Source organism: Artibeus jamaicensis, unplaced genomic scaffold (assembly GCF_021234435.1).
Source record: "Artibeus jamaicensis isolate MK-2021 breed Jamaican fruit bat unplaced genomic scaffold, CSHL_Jam_final contig_1696, whole genome shotgun sequence".
NCBI lineage: Eukaryota > Metazoa > Chordata > Mammalia > Chiroptera > Phyllostomidae > Artibeus > Artibeus jamaicensis.
In genome coordinates this window covers 1-19,967 of record NW_026521330.1, presented here as the reverse complement: position 1 = coordinate 19,967, position 19,967 = coordinate 1, and the positions used below count along the sequence as shown (strand labels likewise).

General features: G+C 45.4%; 2 protein-coding genes across 2 annotated transcripts; one reads left to right on the top strand and one right to left on the bottom strand.

Annotated features, from left to right (window-relative positions):
- The first annotated feature begins 6,614 nt into the window (after nt 1–6,614).
- On the top strand, nt 6,615–7,532 carry TAS2R41 (taste 2 receptor member 41). Its single transcript, XM_037160721.2, has one exon. It carries the CDS (start codon nt 6,615–6,617, stop codon nt 7,530–7,532), a length of 918 nt encoding a protein of 305 aa, XP_037016616.1.
- Nucleotides 7,533–13,762: 6,230 nt separating this feature from the next.
- On the bottom strand, nt 13,763–14,704 carry LOC128628083 (olfactory receptor-like protein OLF3). Its single transcript, XM_053669847.1, has one exon. It carries the CDS (start codon nt 14,702–14,704, stop codon nt 13,763–13,765), a length of 942 nt encoding a protein of 313 aa, XP_053525822.1.
- Nucleotides 14,705–19,967: the final 5,263 nt, after the last annotated feature.

Here is a 19,967-nt window from a genome sequence, read left to right as displayed (position 1 = left end):
AAGATTGCTTTGGTTATTCAGGGTCTTTTGTGGCTCCATATAGATTTTTTAGGATTCTTTCTATTTTCTTGAAAAATGCCTTTGAAATTTTGATAAGAATTGCACTGAATCTGCAGATCATTGTGGATGTGGTGTGGACTTTTTAAACAATATTAATTCACCTAATCCATAAACATAGACTATCTTTTCATTTATTTGTGTCTTCGATATTTTTATTGGTGTTTTATAGTTTTCAGTGTACAGATACTTTGCCTCTTTGGGTAAATTTGTTCCTAAGTATTTTATTGCTTTTAAAAATTATTTATTTATTTGTTAATTTTAGAGAGAGAAACACACTTGATTTGTCATTTAACTTATATATGCACTCATTGGTTGATTCTTGTGTGTGCTCTGACTGGGGTCGAACCCATGGTTTTGGCATATCAGGATGATGCTCTAACCAACTGAACTAGCGGCCATGGCAGTATTGTTTTTGATGGTATTGTAAATGGGATTGTTTTAATTTCTCTTCCAGACATTTCAATGTTAGTGATTTTTATACACTGATTTTTTATTCAGTGTATAAAAATCACTAAATTTGTTTACTAAATTTGTTTTCAGTCTTTTGGTGGAGTCTTTCAGGTTTTGTATTTAAAATGTGTCATCTGTAAAAACAGACACTATTACTTCTCCTTCCTCATGTGGATGTTATCTATCTATCTATCTATCTATCCATCCATCCATCCATCCATCCATCCTGATTGATATGGTCAGGACCTCCAGTACAGTGTTGAATAAAAATGGCAAGAGTGGGCATCCTTGGCTTGTTCTGATCCTAGAAAGGAAAAGTTTTCTGTGTTTCACCATTGAGTATGATGTGACCTGTGGGCTTGACATACAGGGACAGGATATTGTCATGGTGAGAAATGCAGGCTTTCACGCTACACTGCCTGATCAAAATTCTAGTTCAACCATTTCTTATAGGTGTAGTTATGAGAAGTTACTTCTCATTTATCTGCATTTTCTTATCTGCAAAATGAGGATAACAGCAATGCCTGTCTCATTGGATTTCTTTTTTTCCTTGCATTGTTTTTAATTTCAAAGCTCAAATTTTCCCAAATTTGACCAAAGGGACCCTCTAGCAGCAAGCTTCTTGTGTCTTTTAGATATGTCTATCGGCCTTTAAAAACAGCTTTATTGAGCTATAATTTATATACCACACAATTCATCCATTCATACTTCATTACTTTTTACTGCCGAATATATTCTATGTAATTGAAATATCAATTTTCTTTATCCATTCATCAGTTGTACGTTTGAGTTAATTCTATCTGGGTCCTCTTGTGTATAATGTTGCTATGAACATTTATATACAAATTTATTTGGAGACATATTTTTATTTTTTGGGTATAAACTTAGGAATGGCATTTATGGATCATATGGTAACTATGTTTAACGTTTTAAGGAACTGTACCTAAGCAATTTTTCAAAGCAGTGGCACCATTTGTGTTTATAATCCACTAGCCAGGTATGAGGGATTCAGTTTTCCCCTCTCTTGTCAACACTTGTTATTGTCTATATTTTCTTTTCTTTTTTTTTTACCATCCAAATGCACGTGAAGTGTTATCTTATGGTTTTAATTTGCATTTTTATAATGGTTAATAATGTGGGACATCTTTTGGTGTGTTTCTTGGCCATTTGCATATCATCTTTGGAGAAATGCATATTCAAATCCTCTCTCCATTTTTAAATTGGATAACTTGTCTTTTTATTGTTGAGTTGTGAGTGTTTTTTATTCATTCTGGATGCAACTTCCTTGTTAGGTATATGGTTTACAACTATTTCCCCTCATTATGTGGCTGTCTTTTCACTTTGTTGGTGCTATCCAGGAGCACAAGTTTTTAAAATTTTGATGGGATCCAATTTAACTGTTTTTTTCTTTTGAGTAACTTGTATTTTTGATGTAATAGACACATATGTCAGCTTTGTCTAACCCAAGACCATGAAGATTTACTCTTAGGTTTTTCTCAAAGAGATTTATGGTTTTAGATCTTGTATTTGGATCTGTGATCCTCTTTGAATTCATTTTTGTATGGTGTGAGGAAGGGGTCCCACTTTATTCTTTTGTATGTGGATATCTAGTTGTCCCATTTTTGAAATTCATTGAGTTTTTATGAGTATAAAAAAGTAGTATATGTAAAGTACTTAGAGTAGTACATGGGGATGCATAGCAGCACCGAATAAATATTAGTTATTATTTTATTATTTATTATACTGTATTGGCATTATATGTTTACTTGTCTGTCTCTCTCAGGAGACTATCTTAATGTTTGTACCTAATGTGCCTAGTGTAGTGCCCAACAGACAGTGCTTGCTGAGTAGGTGTTTTTATGTTTGGATGAATTGTAAGTAGCGCTTCTCTGGTCAGGCAGTTAGTGAGTAAAGCACAGGTCGGATCCGGTTTCAACACCAGGGTTCTACTGTGCTAGACTGGAGTCGCTACCAATGGGCCTGTCAAAGTTAGAACACATGGACAGCGGCTGCCCGAGGGCATCTCCCGGGGAGCACAGCGTGCCATCCCTGCGTGCAGGTCACTTCAGCGTGTTTCTCACTCCCGTGTCTCTTTCCCCACCCGTTTCTTTCTCCCCTTGTCTCCGAGTCTGCACTCGTGGGGTGGAATCCCTCCCTGACATTAGTCTCTGCCAAATCTTTGCTGCATCCTTTGAGTTTCAGTCCCTACAAGCTGAAGGTGCAAGACTTGCTTCCGTCTCCATCTCCATTTCCCTCTGTATGATCTCATCTAGTTTAATAGCTGTAAATACCATGTTGATGACTCCCAAACCTGTTACTCCAGCCTTAACTCTTCACTGAGATCCCGACTTAAATCTCAATGCTCTGCTTCATGTCTCATTTCAGACACCTAACAGGCTCCACAAACTTACCAGAATCAAAATAGACTTTCTCCCACAGACATTTTTCTCTCAGTCTTCCTCATCGAAGGAAATGGCTCCATTAAATCCTCCCAGTTACTGAAGTAAAATATTTAGAATTGATTTTTGGTTTCTCTTTCTTTAATCCTTATAGCAGGGCAATCTTTTTGAATCTGCCTTCGAAATCTGCCAGCATCTTATTACCACTGCCCTGCCCCGCCAGTGGTTGCTCTCGAGAACAAGCACCATCTCCTAGTACCAGTCACTTGTAGCAGCCCTTGACTGCTCTTCCCCACCCTTGCCTCTCCCAAGTCCGCTCTCTGCATGGTAACCCAAAGGATCTGTTTAAAAACAAAGTAGATCACGCCACTCCTGTTTCAAACCTCTAGTGGCTTTCAGTTACATCAGAATATTCACATTTCTTACCACGACCCACATGACTTTCTTCACCTTGTCCTTTAAATAACAACGTTCCACGTTGAAATTTCAGTCTGGTGTGAAGATTGAATGATTGTGAGATTTCAGAGTGAGTTGCCAGTTCCTGATATGCAGGCTTTCAAAGGAAATGGATATAAACCTGTTTCATACTCTTGAAACCCTTGGATAAAATAAGAGGGTTGAGACAGTAAAAGAGAGAGGATGTTTTGAGGAATAATTCTTTAGAAAAACCTGGTTATGGGTCCTGTTCCATATTCCGCAGAAAGGACTAGGAATGTTGTCCCTCACCTCAAACCTGGAGGTGGCCCAGTGCTTCCATGGGGCCGCTGACCAAGCTTACTGTGTTATTTCTTCAGCTGGGAGGCATAGTGGATGGGGGGCTTGTTCCTTTCCCTGGGGGACTAGGAGAGTGAGGGACAGACCAACCGGCTGACTTGGGAGCAGAGTCAGGAGAATGGGCTGCGTGTGAGGACTGTGGGAGCAGAGGGGAGGGGCCCGCTGCGAGCCACAGGGGAGAGCATGCATGTGAGCACACCTTGACATCAGGCTCCTAAGGCTGCCTGCTAGAGTGGAAACTCCAGCAGCAGCCGATTGATGGTGAATTCCTGCGGGCTAATGAAGGAACCCTGAGGGATCACTCAAGATAAAGAAGCCTTTTTTTGCACTGAAGGAAAATTCAGGACAGTGGGCCCGGGAGGGACCTCCAATCTGAAAGTTCCCCATGAGGGAGTCAGCTTAAATATCTGCCAGGCCGGGCGAGCACAAAGCCAGATTACTTTGGTTCCACTTCATGTGGGGCCCTTGCAGCCCCCTTTACGCCTTCCCTCTGCACTGGCCCATCTCACAGGGGTTGAAGCTGCAGTTACCGAGTTCTGTGACAGCCACAGATTGGACGGCAATGCCCAGTTTCTGGTTTGAGGCTGGTTGATGGCTTGAAGTGCTCTTCGGACAACCTACTTGATATGAGTGAGAGGAAAAGTCACCTGCTCTGCTGCAGTGTTCTCTGGCAGGAGAAGACTCCCTTGCTAAATGAAGTCAGAAGGAATGGCGGGAGCAAATGAAGAACATAAGGATGTGATGTGATTATGAACAGGGCCTTTACACATGGAGCAGCTCTTCTTGTTCAGGCTGCTGGGGTCACACCACCCCCTGAGCAAACCTCCCTTGGCCTGCAGGTCTGCAGGACCCACTTTCCCTCTCTGGCCACTCTCCAGCAACCTCACTCTTCTCTTTTCTTGAAGGCGCCAATTATTGTGTGAAAGTGTCTTGTTCCTGTGTCTGCTTGTTGCCCATGACCCTTCACTGGACCACCGGTTCCATACAAGCAGGAATCCCACCCCCGGCTCACTGTGCTGCCCCCAGTGACTAGGATAGGAGCCCAGTGTATTTAAGTGCTCAAGCACTTGCTTAGTGAATGAATGGCTATGGAAACTGTAAGGAACAGATATCTGAGAGCGAGATAAATGCATCTCTCTCTTTTTATTGTGAAGTATTTTTAGTCCAGTTATACATTCATGCTGTGGTGGTAACAACTTTCACATTGTTTGCATGACTGATTGTCTTTGACATTTTCATGACAAAATCACAATCTAAAAAGAGAGACAAACAAAAACTTTTAAACAAATGTGGAGGAAGGACAATTTGATATATTAAACAGAAAACATTTGAATATGGATTAACTTGATCTATTTTATTTGAGAAAATATTTTTATTTTCACCAGATCTTGTAGGACTCTAATGTAAAAAGCTCTGGAATGGGGGTAGGGGGTGGAGGGATTCAACAGAAAGAAAAAGGACTCGTGGACGTGGACAACAATGTGGTAATGGCTGGGGGGAGGGGAGTAAGGGAGATAAATAGTCATGGAAAGACTGCAGTAAAAAAAGAAGAAAAATTTGAATCCTCACTGAAGGATACATTTATTGATTTTAGAGAGAGGAAGGGGAGGAGAGAGAGAAACAGGGGTCAGTTGCCTCCCAGCGAAGCCCACAACCTTCTGGTGTAGAGGATGGTGCCCCAACCCACTGACCAGCCTGGCCAGGGTGTGGGTGTTGGACGACAGGACTCACACGTGCCTTGTAAACCACAGTGTCTCCCACCCCTGGTATCCTTGCCTTTGTGTAATCCCCTCCTTCCGAGGGGCCGTGAGGAATAGGACTTGCTTCTAGCCAACAGAATATGACTGTGTGACAGGGTGTCACACCTGTGACTATGTTATCATATTGAAGACTCTCTCTAGAGAGTCTCTCTGCTGGCCTGAGTCACCACTGGACAAAGACTTCAGGCAGCCACTAGGACCTGACGTGACCTTCAAGCGACACTTAGCAAGAAATAGAAGCCCTCAGCCTTGTAACCCCAGGGAAATGAATTATCTTACTGGACACATAAAACCAATTTAAACCATTAAATTATTAGTGGTTTAAACTGTCAATCATTTACACCTCCGGGGCCAGGAAGGATTTAAGAAGAGGTTTGGTGCCAAGGTGAACCAGGTGTCCGACCTTGAAGGGGATGACTGCTGCTCCGAGGCGAGGGCGGGTGCGTGACAGGGAAGCGTGGCTAGACACAGACTTCTGCAGCTTCACCATTGGCCTGGGTCCTGGCCGAGGCAGAAGATGAGTGTCTCTCTATACTTCTTTTATTTATTTATTTTAAAAAATTTTATTTATTTATCTTTAGAAGGGAAGGGAAGGAGAGAGGGAGAGAAACATCAATGTATGCTTGCTTCTGGTGCATCCCCTGCTGGGAACTGGCCTGCAACCCAGGCATGTGCCCTGACGGGGAATCGAGCCTCGATCTTTTGGTTCACAGGCCCGTGCTCAATCCACTGAGCTACACCAGCCAGGACTTATACTTCTTGCTTATATATTTTCAATACTTAATATCTTGAGAATGATCTGATGGGGAGGGGTATGTTTACAGGACCCAAGCATGTCATGAGAAGGACGGAACTCAGTCACAGGGTCCCTGGGAGGCTCTCTACTTTGATGTTAACCATGGCACTAGGCAGGCAAAATCAGAGAAGGCAAATCAGGGGCAGTTGCTAGGCAGAGTGGTAACTGAACCCAGGGGAAATTTGCATCTTCACCAAATTGAGCTCACCTTTGTTTCACAGTCCAAGCATCTTCCTTCTAAGTGAGCTCTGGCTCAGATGCAGAGCCTGAGCATTCTTTTCACGTCTGCAGGAGAAATCAATAGAGGGACTGTGAGTGGGGCCAGGGAGGAGGCCAGGTAGCAAGGCAGGGGTGGTGACCAGAGGAGGGGCCAACATGCAGCCAGCATTTGTAAACCTCTTCATGTGGCTCTTTGTCCTGCTGTTTCTGCTGGGATTCCTGGCCAATGGCTTCATCGTGGTGGTGCTGACCAGACACTGGAGGCGGCTTGGGAGGCTGCCCCGCTCTGACATGATCCTCATCGGCCTGGGTGTCTCCCGTTTCTGCCTGCAGTGGGTTGGAATAGTGCACAATTTCTACTACTTCTTCCAGCTGGGGGAGCTCAACCGGGGTCCCGTGCAGCAGCTCTTTAATCTCCACTGGAACTTCCTGAATGCAGCCACCTTCTGGTTCAGTGCCTGGCTCAGTGTCCTCTTCTGCCTGAAGATCGCCAACCTTACCCACCCCACCTTCCTCTGGCTCAAGTGGAGGTTCCCAGGGTCGGTGCCCTGGCTTCTGCTGGGTTCTCTCCTGGTCTCCTGTGTCGCTGCCCTGTTCTCCTATTGGGTAAACCACACTGCATATCAAGGGTTCTATATTAGAAAACTTTATGGGAATATGACCTACAAGGAGTGGAACAGGAGGCTGGAGATTCTGTATATCCTGCCCATAAAATCTGTCACGTTGTCAATCCCTTGCTCTGTTTTCCTGGTCTCAACTGTGCTGTTGATGAACTCTCTGAGGAGACACACTCAGGTGATGCGGCAGAATGGGTCCAGCCCGCAGGAGCCCAGCACCCAGGCCCACACCAGAGCTCTGTGGTCACTCGTCTCCTTCCTCGTTCTTTACACTCTGTCTTTTGCATCCCTGATCAGCAATGGTGCAGGCTTCTTTACCACAGAGAGTGACTGGTACTGGCCCTGGCAAATTTTAATCTACCTGTGCACATCTTTACATCCCTTTATCCTCATTCTCAGCAACTTCAGGCTTCGTGGGGTGTTCAGGCAGCTACTTCTGCTGGCCAGGGGCTTCTAGGCAGCCCAGGTGGAATGGTTTCCTTATCCAGGTGAGGATGACAAAGCCATGGTCCACTTGGATGGAGATACCTCCATAGGTAGTATCTGCTATATCACGCCCTGGGCTTCCTCCTTTGACAAGGAAAGGGGGAGAGTAACTCTGGGAACTGCCTGGGCATGATACCTTCCTTAGGACACTAGTACAGGGGCGTCCCATTGTGGGTCTCAGAGAGCCAGGCTTGTCCTGAAGGTCAGAATACAAAATTATGCGCTACTCTGTTTGTACCCTCTCTGTTGCATGGCAGCCTTCAGCTAAAAAGTCTTGATTAATTGTACTCTTGCCTTGACAGCCCTGGGGAATTCCTCGGGGAGTTCCGAGAAAGGGCATCTCATCTATGAGGGAAGCAGGGTGCGGATGGGGAAGCAGCAGTCTCCACGAGGACAATGTAGCAGTTATGGTGAGGGGACAGCTGAGGGGGACAGAGGCCAGGGCTGGGAGGTCCAGAAGCCCTTTCTTCTGAGGAGGGCTTTTCCTCTCACCAAACTCGGATACTTCAGTTTGAATTGTACTAAAACCACTGAAGGGTTTCTTTACACCACCCCCTCTCTTTTCTCATTAATATTGCCATTGTTCCTCCTTTGGTTTTCTCCTCTCTGAGGTCTGAGTGGCCGCCAGGCTTTTCCCATGTTTATTCTTCCTGTAGAATCATACATTGTGATTTTCTCTTTTGACAGATCATCTTTGGAACTTTTTCCCTTCAAGCAAACGTCACAAAGTCCCATGTGAATTGAATAAACATGTACTTTTTGTTCTGACAAAGACTCAAGAATTTCACTTAGTGTCCCAAAACTATTTAACCTCTTTTTTTTTTGAAAAAAAAATTAGCCTATTAAGTATAATCTTTAACTTTTTAAAAATAATTTGTGTCAATTACTATGCAAATGTTTTAAAAATAATTTTGTAGAAAACTTTCGTTAGAGTTGGGTGCCTGTAAGGCAGGCTTGAAAGTTTTTGCTAAAAGGCATCAATATGCAAATTTCAGAGACCAACTTGCAACTGGATTGCTAATAAAGAGAAATTTTAATCTCTGAAAATGAAAATGATTTCCCTATCAGTCAGGATGAGTTTAGGTGAATGTTGCTGAGTGGATACTCTATAATTTGGGGGCAAATTATTCTACATTTTAATTCTAAACATTTATTTTTTAGTAGATGATACATTCACTAGGTTCAAAATTCAAAATGTACTTTAAAAATATTTTAAATTACAGTTGATGCCCGGGCTGGTATGGCTTAGTGAATCGAGCGCTGGCCTGTGAACCAAAGGGTCGCTGGTTGAATTCTGAGTCAGGGCACAGGCCTGGGCTGCAGGCCAGGTTCTCAGTAGGGGGGCCCAGGAGAGGCAACCACACATGGATGTTTCTCTCCCTCTTTTTCTTCCTCCCTTTGTCTCTCTCTAAAATATATAAAAATAATCACAGTTGACATTCAATATTATGTTAGTTTCGGATGTACTCTTACCAGTTTTTCCTCTGTCCTTTTAGAGCTATTTTATTTTGTGGCAGAAAAACCACTAAAACCTAGCTAACAAACCAGTCAGCTAACTTAATGCCCACCTAGTGGCTAACTGACCACCTAACTTATTAACTACATTCTCCCCATGACTTTTTATGTGAATGGTTGTTACACAACACGTGTGCTGTTCTGCTGGTCACAGACCGCCATGTAGCAGGCATGAGCCCTAGTGGCCAGTAGAAGGGGCTTGATTTGCACCCCCCACCCTCAGCACTGCTAGCAAGAAGAGCTGGGCTCCACCTTGGGCAAAGGAGGTCGTCGTCTTCTCTGGGAGGAAGTGCACCAGCCTCAGGTGGGCCCACTGGAGGTGGAGCAGATGCCCACCACCAGGGGGGTGCAGAGGAAGAAGTCCATGGGCAGGTGCAGTCGGGGGTCCAGCCTGATCAGCCCGGGGTGAGCGCAGCAGGGTCAGCATATAGGCAGCTGCAAACAGGACAGAGAGTCCAACGTGGGTCTGCCTGTCACCAGAGAGCCCCAATGGGACAAAGTCACCCACCCCCATCAGGTTGTTCCTCCTTTTGGTGGGCTGGGCTGTTCCGGGAGGCGGCGTTAGAGAGGCCAAGGTCAGAATCAGAGTTCGCAGTCTGTACTGAACAAAGGGCCTGATGAGGGCTGTGCAGACTTGTGTGTTTCCTCCATCTAGACTGGGAGCTGCTCCAAGTTGGGGATTTTTAATGGTTTGTCTTTTTATGAAAAGATTCTTAACAAGTGTTTGACATTAAAACATTTTTTTTTGGTGGGGGGCATGAATAAGAGGAGTTTAAAGGTCTTGAGGATTGCACTCTGATCCCAAGATGCAGGACTGGAATCCCCCCTTCTCCTTACTGCCGGGCCGGGTCACTGGCTCTTCCTGGTTCTTCCATGAGGAGACGGCTGGTGACAGAGAGAAGCGCTCACTTGGTTCTCAGCCTACTGATGGAGCAAGCTTCATCCTAGGTCGGTAAGATCAAGGCCTCATTGCAGAATGTCCCACCAGCTATAATTATGTGCCAGCTTCGTGTGACTGCGCTATTTCCTTAGGGAAATGCTGGCATTTATTTGAATGTTAAAGTGAGTGATTAATAAAAGGCGCCTGCGCACATCACTTACCTGCAGTGACAACATTTGGAAACTGGCGTGCCCACAGATGAGGTCAGAAAGGGAGCGCCTCTAAAACCCTCGGGGCTTTGCCATGTACGAGTCCTTCTGTATGCCTTTGCCCTGGGAACACCTCCCTGTCCATATTGCTGGTCTTTCGCCTCTGTCAAAGGAAAAAGATGCCATTTTTTAAAAACGATTTTATTTTTCAATAGAGGGGAAGGGAAAGAGAAAGGGGGAGAGAAACAGAAACATCAATGTGTGGTTGCCTCTCATGTGTCCCCTGCTGGAGACCTGGCCAACAACTCAGGCATGTGCCCTGACTGGGAATCAAACCAGCGACCCTTTGGTTGGCAGGCCTGCACTCAATCCACTGAGCTCCACCAGCTAGGCCTCAAGGTGGCATTCTTTTCTTGGTTAACCAGTGTACTAAGTGATTTTATAGTCTTCATTTCTCTGTTTATTGGCAACAAGCCCCTCTGTGCCTCCTTTCAGTATTTCAATACTGGCCTCCGTTGCCTTTGCAATGAGGGGCAGAAGGAAGCACTTTGGTCCGGGAGGAGAATGAGCAGGGACGTGGACAAGCGTCCAGCTGCTGCCAAAGCCCATGCGAATGCCTACTAGGGAAAGCTGGAGAGGGGAGGAGAAAGCTCCAGAAAATAAGAGTTTCCCTGTGCAGGTCCCATGGGGTCCATGGCGGGTTCCAGGGCAGCACTCTGCCCTGCATTTCACACGGCTGCACTTCACAATCACCTGGGCGCTGTGAACGCTCCAGAAGCCCAGGCCATGCTCCCGAGTAATTAAATTAGAGTCTCAGATGGGCAGCATCGAGATGTTAGCGTGACGGTTCCCTCTTTCCCTGGGGATTCGGGTGTGAAGCTAGGTTTGAGAATCCTTACTTCAGAGGGAGCCTTGAGCCTTGCTTTTGAAGAGTCAATATGTGGTTTTTTGAGAGAAAAATTGCTTTGAGACAACCATAGCAGAGCTCTTGAGGAGGAAAGATCTTTCGGGGTACACTTCTCATTCTTTGGTTGAAAAAGTTAAAGCCAAGAGAGTTTAAATGATTTGCCTCAAAACCCACCACGAAGTAGCGAAAAAGGCAGTCCTGGATATCTTGCCTCTGGTGTGCCTAGTCTTCCCGTAGTGTTAGCTTTCTGAGGTCTGGTCCAAATACAGCCTTGTAGAAGAACTGGTGGGTATCAAATGAGCCACGGTGTGAGAAAGCCCTTCCTAAACTAAGTTTCAGAGCATTTTCTAAATGAATAGCATTTGTATTAAGGATATGAGAGATGGGCTATAGAATCCAATGAAATAGTAAGGAAAACATTTCCACCCAAGCCTTCTAACAGGATTTGAAGACAGAGGTTGCAGTTGGATGGGGCAGAAGAGGGCAGAGCAGCTGGATACTATCCCCTGTCTTGCCTGGCTAGTTGGAACCTTCCCTTATGTGGCCTCCAGTGCTTCTGCTGCCAGACCCTGTCACTATAGAAAATGCTAAGAATAGAAACTGGCTTAGGTGCCATAGGGAGCAGCTGAGCTTCTGAGCCCTGCACCTGGGTGGGGCTCCTGCTTTCCACGGAGCTTTGTTGTTGTTGTTATTGGTGTCTGCATAGTAAGTAACCTGGTTTTAGTCCCCAAATGTGGCTCCTGAGTTCTGAGAACAGTGACCAAAACTCTCACCATTGGAAAAAACAAAATGCAAAGCGAGAGTCAGCAAAAAATGAAAGCTGGAGGGAACTTTTAGGGTCACTTGAACCTCATCATTTTGCAAATGAGAAAACGGAGGCTCAGAGAGCAGATGTGGTTTGCCTGAGGTCATTCTAGTGTAGTGTTTGGGATGTCACTCCTGGGGCAGTAGAGGTAGAGACCCTGAAGGGCCACAAAGTAACAGGGTGAAACAGGCTGGAGAGTCGCTTGGACATGCCCCCCGCCCCCCACGCCAGGTGACCTCTTTCCAGTCTATCTGTAACAGGGAGGGAGACACCCACTTCCTAGCTGAGCCAGGGCAAGGAGCCCACACACCCACCTCAGGTTTCTCAACAGCCAGGAAGCAGAGCTGGAAAAACCCTGCAGGGAGCCCAGCTCTCACTTCCCCTTTTGGACACCTAACTGCCCTGGAGGGTGGGGAGGGTGTGTGCTCTTTCTTCCACGCCCCTGCCCCCAGGTGCATGAACTGGTGGGCAGACTAGCTGAGCAGACATCATTTAGAGGAGCAGTTCCTTTGAAATTCATCCTCTGGCCCAGAGCTCAGTGTAGAACTTCCCAGAGTCCCCTGTGTGAGAGCACCTCAGGGTGACCCCGCTCAGAAGCGTCTCCTGAGGGACGAAACAGCTGTTTCCTCCTGGTTAGTAAGTGTCCTTTAAATACATCGAATCTCTCTTCAGAGAGACTGGGGCAAAAGCAAAACAAAACAAAAAAACAACAACCCAGAAATCTACGCTCTGTTACTCAAACAATAGGACAGGTAGGAAAATATTTGGGACTCCTCTCCCTTTTTGTAACCTGCAACTTTATGAATTGATGTCCTCTTTGGATAAGCTAGATGAATGCACTTTTGCTGTGGAGAATAGAATACAAGTATCACTTTATATACAAAAGATATGTTTTAATGATTAGGATTGGAAGGTATCAATAGATTAGTGTCCTGACTCTATCAGACAGCTGTAATATTTAGGTAAGGGCGCTTCATTCTGAGTTTTAAAAGTTGTTCTCAAAACCATTTCTCTGGGTGAAATGATCGCTCCTTCAGTTTATATATCAGCACGTGCAGAGTTTAATCGTTAATTGTGTGTTACTAGAGCAGAGCGAAATTGTCATGAGGGGGCAACTGCGATGCTTTCCTCGCAGAGCTCTGAGAGTCTGTCAGTGTGACCCATGGTTTCTGGGCAAGCGTGGCCTCTTTGCACACTTTCACAAGAAGATGTCCTTAGGGCCGGGCGGCTGTGTAGAAAGGTGTGGATTGGAGGTCCGGACCACTGGGCTTCTGCTACCACTGCATATTGCAGAGGGCCACCCTCCGGATGGTGTCTGCATGACTCACACCTGTCCCAGGCTGCTCCTCAGGGGCTGGGGACCCTTGCTATGACCTTGGCTCTGAGTCCCTAAGTGAGTTCCCCACCCTGCTCAGCTGGGCTGGGCCCTGTGTGTTGCATGGTTGACCTTTGCACTTCTGGTGAAGGGCAGTTTGGCTCCCTGGGCACAGTGCATTTGGAACCTACAGCGTCCCCCGTCCCCTTTTCTCATGGACCGCAGAAACACTGAGACATGTAGTTGTAAATTTTTTGAGGAAACTGAATTTCATGGTGTAAGTTTCATGTACTTCCTAGACACCTAATCTCTACATGCCACTATATATATATATATTTTTTTTTTCCAGTTAGTTTTCTGTAGGGTGTCTCTGTTTCTAAGGTGTTGGGATTGACATTGTTTTTATACCAGGTTAGGACCAAAAACAGAGTCCAGAGATAAAATTTCACTTCTCTCTCACTTCCAAAGACAGTTGTATGGCTTGTGGTCCTCCCAGCTGCTCCCTTACACACACACACACACACACACACACACACACACTTCTGACAAAGGCAGAAGACAAAGACAAATCTAATGGTTCGATTCAGAACTCTTCATCAGAACGCGACTCAGAGCAGCCTTCATCTCCTTGTTCCTCAGACTGTAGATGAGTGGATTCAACATGGGGGTCACCACAGCGTAAAAGAGCACAACCAACTTGTCCCGCTCAGCAGAGGAGGCGGTGCGGGGCTGCATGTAGGTAACCAGAGCAGTCCCATAGGACATGGAGACCACAGTGAGGTGGGAGGCGCAGGTCCCAAAGGCTTTGCGGCGCCCCCCAGTGGAGCGGATCCGCAGGATGGCGGCCACGATATGGGCATAGGACAGGGAGACCAGGCAGCAGGGCACCAGCAGCACCACCACACCGGAGGCCATTATGACTATCTGGTTGAGGGTGATGTCCACACAGGCCAACCTGACGAGAGCTAGCGTCTCACAGGCCACATGGTTCAGTATGTGGTGCCCACAGGTGGGTAGGCGCAGGGTGATTGCTGTCTCCACTGCAGAGTTAGCTATGCCCACAAGCCAAGCGGCTGCTGCCAGCCTGGTGCAACACCTTGGGCTCATTGCTGCCACATACCGCAGGGGGTCACAGACTGCCACATACCGGTCATAAGCCATTGTGGCCAACAGCAGGAACTCGGTCCCCCCTAAGGCCAGCAAGAGGAAGAGCTGAGTCCCACATCGGGCAAAGGAGATGGTCTTGTTCTCCAGGACCAAGTGCACCATCATCTGGGGGACCCCACAGGAGGCGTAGCAGATGTCCAGCACCGAGAGATTGTAGAGGAAGAAATACATGGGCAGATGCAGTCTTGGGTCCAGTTGGATGAGGAGGATGATGAGGCCGTTGCCCAGCAGGGTCAGCAGATAAGCAGCCCCAAACAGGGCAAAGAGTCCTGCCTCGATCTGCCTGTTGCTGGAGAGCCCCACTAGGACAAACTCATCCACCCAGGTCAGGTTGTCCCTCTTCATGGAGCAGAGGACTGGGCTGCAGGGGCAGGAGCAGAATCAGAGAAAGGCAAGTTCCGATCTTACCTAAGGAGTCTCCATGAAGCTGTGGGCTTGGGCTGAGCTGAAACTGGGACACCTCCCCTTAGGTTCCTTAACCTAAGTGCTTAGGGGAGATTGCAGCACAGATGCTGGGGAAAGGGACAGTTGGGCTCTCACACTAAACTGTGAGATTCTCAAGGATGAAGTCCCTGTATGGTCATCCTTTTATGTCTAGGGTCTAGTACAGCAGCAGGTCTAGTACTTATGTCTAGTCCAGTACAGGTATATAGGAGATAAGCTATCAATGCAGAGAAGAGAGAAAAAACATGCTGCAGGAAAGGGAGAAAGAATGATTGAAGCAAATAAACAAACAAACAAATAAATAAATAAATGAAGAAGGAAGGAAGGAAAGAAGATAGGAAGCGGGTAAAGAGGTAGGAGAGGTGGAATAGAGCAGTGAAAGATTCTGCAGCCCTGGGAGCAGTGAGTCACGCGTTGCAATCAGACACTTGAGATCAAGAAGGGTCCTCTGAATTGTTCCTAGAAGATGGAGTCTGCTCCACTTCACGATTCTTCTGGGGTTCAGTCTGGTTACTGCCCACAAAGGAGTCCTCTTCTATCATTCCCATCGTGCCCATCAATCTACATGAGGCTTGAATCTTTTAAAACAGTGTTTGTTCAGCTTCTGTGTGTATCAGAGACTGTGCTAGACAACAGACACCTGTCTGAACAAGAACGACAGAAGCACAAGTCCCTTTTCCTTGCTTTTTGTTATGTCATCAGGAACCCAGAGTAAATTAACACTCCCAAAATTAATTAAGATAACATAATTAGGAGCTCAGATTGCATCAGTAATTACAATAATTAATCAAGAACGCTTGCACTAAGTTCTGTGAAGGAGAGGAACAAAGATACTTCTTGGTCAGTTAGACTTCCAGCTATGATGAAGGACCACTGCATCTATGCCTTCCTTCTCAATAATGTGCAATTTATATAGTAAGTTGCTGGCATTTATTTAGCTGTTTAGAGAAATGATCGACAAAATGATGTAATAAGAGCATTTGGAACCCAGTGATACTTACATAATACTTCTGTGAAGTGACTGAAGTCCAGTGAATTTTTTCAGAGGGAGCGGATTCTCGTTTCTCAACTAAGATTGCTCTGGGCTACCTCCCTCCCGATGTGTCCACCGGCCCTCTATGAAAGTAGAATTAAATGCCCTCAGTTTTTTAAAAAATATGATTGGAATCTCAAAGCCTATTTACTGCTTTTAAAACAAGTTATACATTGACTCATTTATTAAAAATAGTATTGAGTATACAAGATGCTCTGCGTTCAACCAGTTTCTAGGAAATGCTGCCTCTCGATGTTAGCAATTTGTGTTTAGAAAATCAGCAGGGCCACAGAATGAAATTAAAAAATAAAAATACGGATCTTGGTAAAATCTGTAAGAATTAAAAGAGAGCCAAACAGAGGACAAATACAACACTTCAGTGTTAAGAAAACCCGAGTGGAGCCCCTGGAACCTAACACAATAGAATTGAAAAGCATAATCCAATTGGGATTTCTTCTGGTTGAGAATGGTGGTTTGGACTCTTATGGGTGGAGGTAGAGCGTGGAGAACCTGAATGGAGTGGGCATTTTCTTGCCTTCCACTCAGTTCTGGCCCTGCAGTGGCTGGAAGGTGTCACTGTAGGAATCGCTAAGACTAGTACCTGGCTTTAGGGCCTCAGGTTCGGTTGGAGGCTGTCTCTAGTGCCAGAGCCCAGCTGCTGGTGGGTGGCTGGGGTCCTGAGCACAGCCCCAGGCAGCCTGTGGCTGCCTACAGAGCCAGGTGCCTGGGTCAGCAGAGGAAGTAACTCAGTTCTGACCTACAATGAGCCAGAAGCTGCTACAGCATCCAGAATCCTCACCTTCAGAGTCGCTGTCATGGACCAAGAGCCCCTCCAGAAGGGTTCTGGTACTCTATAAGCATATTAAAATTGCCATAAATGAAAGGAACCATAGAGATCGTGTTTACCATCTATTTTTTTTCAGAAAAGGACACCAAGGACCTTTTTTTCCTAATAAATTTAGTTGTTTCTGGATGATAAACTATTTTTATTAATAAATTTCCTCGCCCTCAATGTTTTGGGATAATTAGAGAATTCTGTTCCACTTCACTTGGCCTAGTGAACATGTTACTTGGTGCTGAGTAATGCCTGTCCCAGTGGCAGGTGCTGGGTGACAGGGATCAGTACAGCTTCATCTCCCTGTCTGGGAGCCGAGCCTGGTGGGAGGACAGAGAAAATTAGCTAAGACCTTATGCGAGTTTTCAAAGGAAGTTCAAGTATCAAGTGTGGTACCTGGAGACATGGAGTTGCATATGTAGTAGCCAAGGAGATGTGTAGAAATAATAAAGTGAAGAAACAAGCAGTTCATTTTCTTCTTGGAAAAAAAGAAGATGAGGTTCAAGGTGTATGTAGAACTGGAGACCTGGGTTTCCACCTGTATGAATAAACTATCTAGGTGACGTCCTAAAACACTAGCCTTTCAAGCCATATTTTCTTTGCCTGCACAATGCACAAGTTAGGGAAACACCAAGAGTTCTCCTAGCTCTACAGATCCGCAATAAATGAATGTATGTAAGCTGTGGTTTCAAGCAGTAGAAAGAGGGAGAAAGAAATTCTGCAGTCTTTGTTTGCCCTTCATAATAGGTGTAGAGGCAGTAAAATCTTATGGCCTACTAGGTTTGAGAATCAAGGCATTGATATCATACATAACTGTTTGGGGAGGTGTCAATGACTGGCACTAGGCTGACTTGAAATACAGAGGCTAACAAAATAGGGAAGAGGCCGCAGAGGTAGAATTGAGAGAAGCTTTTCAGTCAAAGCCGAAAGACTTGTAGACTTGTGATACATGCATGCGCTTCTTTATAAAGTTGGTCCACATATTTCCTAGAGTGAGGTGATCTGTAATAGAGTGAGTTTTCCACCAGATCTGGGGCCACACCTGAGAAAAGGCGTGTCTGTGTCTCCCTTTGATTCTTACAGTGATCCTAACTCTTCTTTGTTCCTCCTCCTTAACTGGAACATAATGAAATGCCTGGGAGCCAAGGAAAGAGCTTCCCTCTTTTGATCTCTACTTTTCAGTTCTTTGAATGCAGGTGTGTATATACTGAGCACTTTGGTTTATGCTGTTGGTTGGATGACTGACCAAGTCTCTACTGAGTGGCTCACAAACAAGGTGTTGCTGAGTCAAGGTCATGGGAAGCATCAGAGAGCCTCCAGTTACAACCAGTGAGAAACACACAGGGGAGGACCCCAGGGCAGTCCTGGCTGCTCTGGGGGATTTGGGCTGCATCCTCTCAACCTCCTCATAAGCTTCCCAGTGGGGCACTCACCGAAGCTGTGTGTTCACCCCACTGCACAGAACCTATTTTGGATGGGGACACAACACATCTCTCAGGAAGTCCTCGAAGCCATTGTTGTCAGTCCTCTTCCTGGGACTGGAGGTTTTTCTTTGTGAGCTTAGCTGATACTTTTCAGAACTTAAGAATCCCGAGAGGGCAATTACTCGCTCTTGGTGTGTTTCTTTCTTCATGCTCTACCCTCTGCCCCCCAAGATAGTTACCTCCTTCTTGGTAACTATCACAGCTCCTCACCCTTCCAATTTCCCAATGGGATAAACATTCTGAAAATGTTTCTATCTCAACTTTTAATTATTCTTGTAGGTGCCAGGCTAATGAGCCCTTCCATGAGTCTTTGCGGTCCTTCAGTGCCCTGCAAGGCTATGGGGTTGCTGGAGACTTTTGGCAGGAGTGAGGAGACAGGAATGAAATCTGAGCCCGATCTCCCTCCCACAGGGAAGAAAATGAGTGTGTCTTCTCCCCTCCTTCCATGTATCTAGTTTTAGTGACCAGGGAGTGGTGAGCATTGCACAGCAGAAGCATTATGTTCATGGGCTGGAAACCATTGAGAAGTCCCAAGTTCACAATCATTAAAATATTTCTGCAGGCTCCTTGATGGTCTCCCATATTACATTTCTGTTGACTTTGGTTTTCCTTCCATATTTTCATACCACCAGAAACTTTTCCATCTTTCACTGATCTGGATTTCCCAGTTCTCGATCACTTTCCTCAAAGTTTTAATGACTTCACTGACCTAACTAAAAGGGACAAAGAAAACAATAAGTCAGGATGGAGTTTTGTTCTCAATACTGATATGTTTCTATGATAATCAAGCATGGGTTCTTGGTAACATGGGAAGGAAAAGCAGACATATTGTTGATGAGTGACCCAGTAGAATTATTTTGGTAATAATTGGACAATATCAATAAGAAACAGTTTTAATTAACTTGAAGATTTTTGAAACAGAATAAATTGGGGTGGCACTGGTTAACAAAGTTATACAGGTTTCAGGTGCCCAATTCAATAACACATCATCTGTACACAATATTGTGTGCTCACTACCCATCAAATCTTAATCCTTCACCATCGACCCCCTCATACTACCCTCCTCGTTATTCTAATCACGACAGACCGGGGATTGGTGGTCTCAGCCCACACTCTTCCCTTTGTGCAGTAGATGGAACACCCAGTTCCCCTCTGCTCCCTTCCCCATGCAGGCCAGCCCGAAGGACCCGAAGCTCTGCCGACCTCAGAGTCCATCAAAAGAAGAAACTGTTGGGGCTTTCTGACTTAGAACTGGAACCACGGGCAGGAAGGGCAGAGGTGAAAAGAAATCCAAGGGTAGGCTGAGGGAAGGCAGGAAGAGAGACAGACACCTGAGAGCTGGGCTTCCCGAGGTTCATCAAAGGTACGTCTGGGCACCATGTTTCACATGACACAGTACACGATCATCTAATGAAAATATTTTGTGGCTGGTAAAAGAAAAATTCAGCTTTCCTGTTGTTTCCTAACACTAGGGGTAGAGATGATATGTAAGTGAATGAAAAAAAGGTTAGACAATAGTAGCTTCAGTATGATCCTAAATTGTAAGAAATAATATGCATACAACTGGATGTATGTAAAGACTGAAACACAAAAAGAACTGAAAGAGTGATCATAAAACATCAGTGGGCTAATCTGGTACTAGGTGGGCTTTTTGGTAATAGGTTTCTAGGTATTTTAATGTTCTCTTTGCTCACCTCTAGTTTGAAAAACATGTCCACAACATTCATATTACTCTTCTAATATGAATCCACATGCAAATTAAAAAAAAATTACTAATCCTATAGATACATGAAATTGAGATGGGGATGCTGA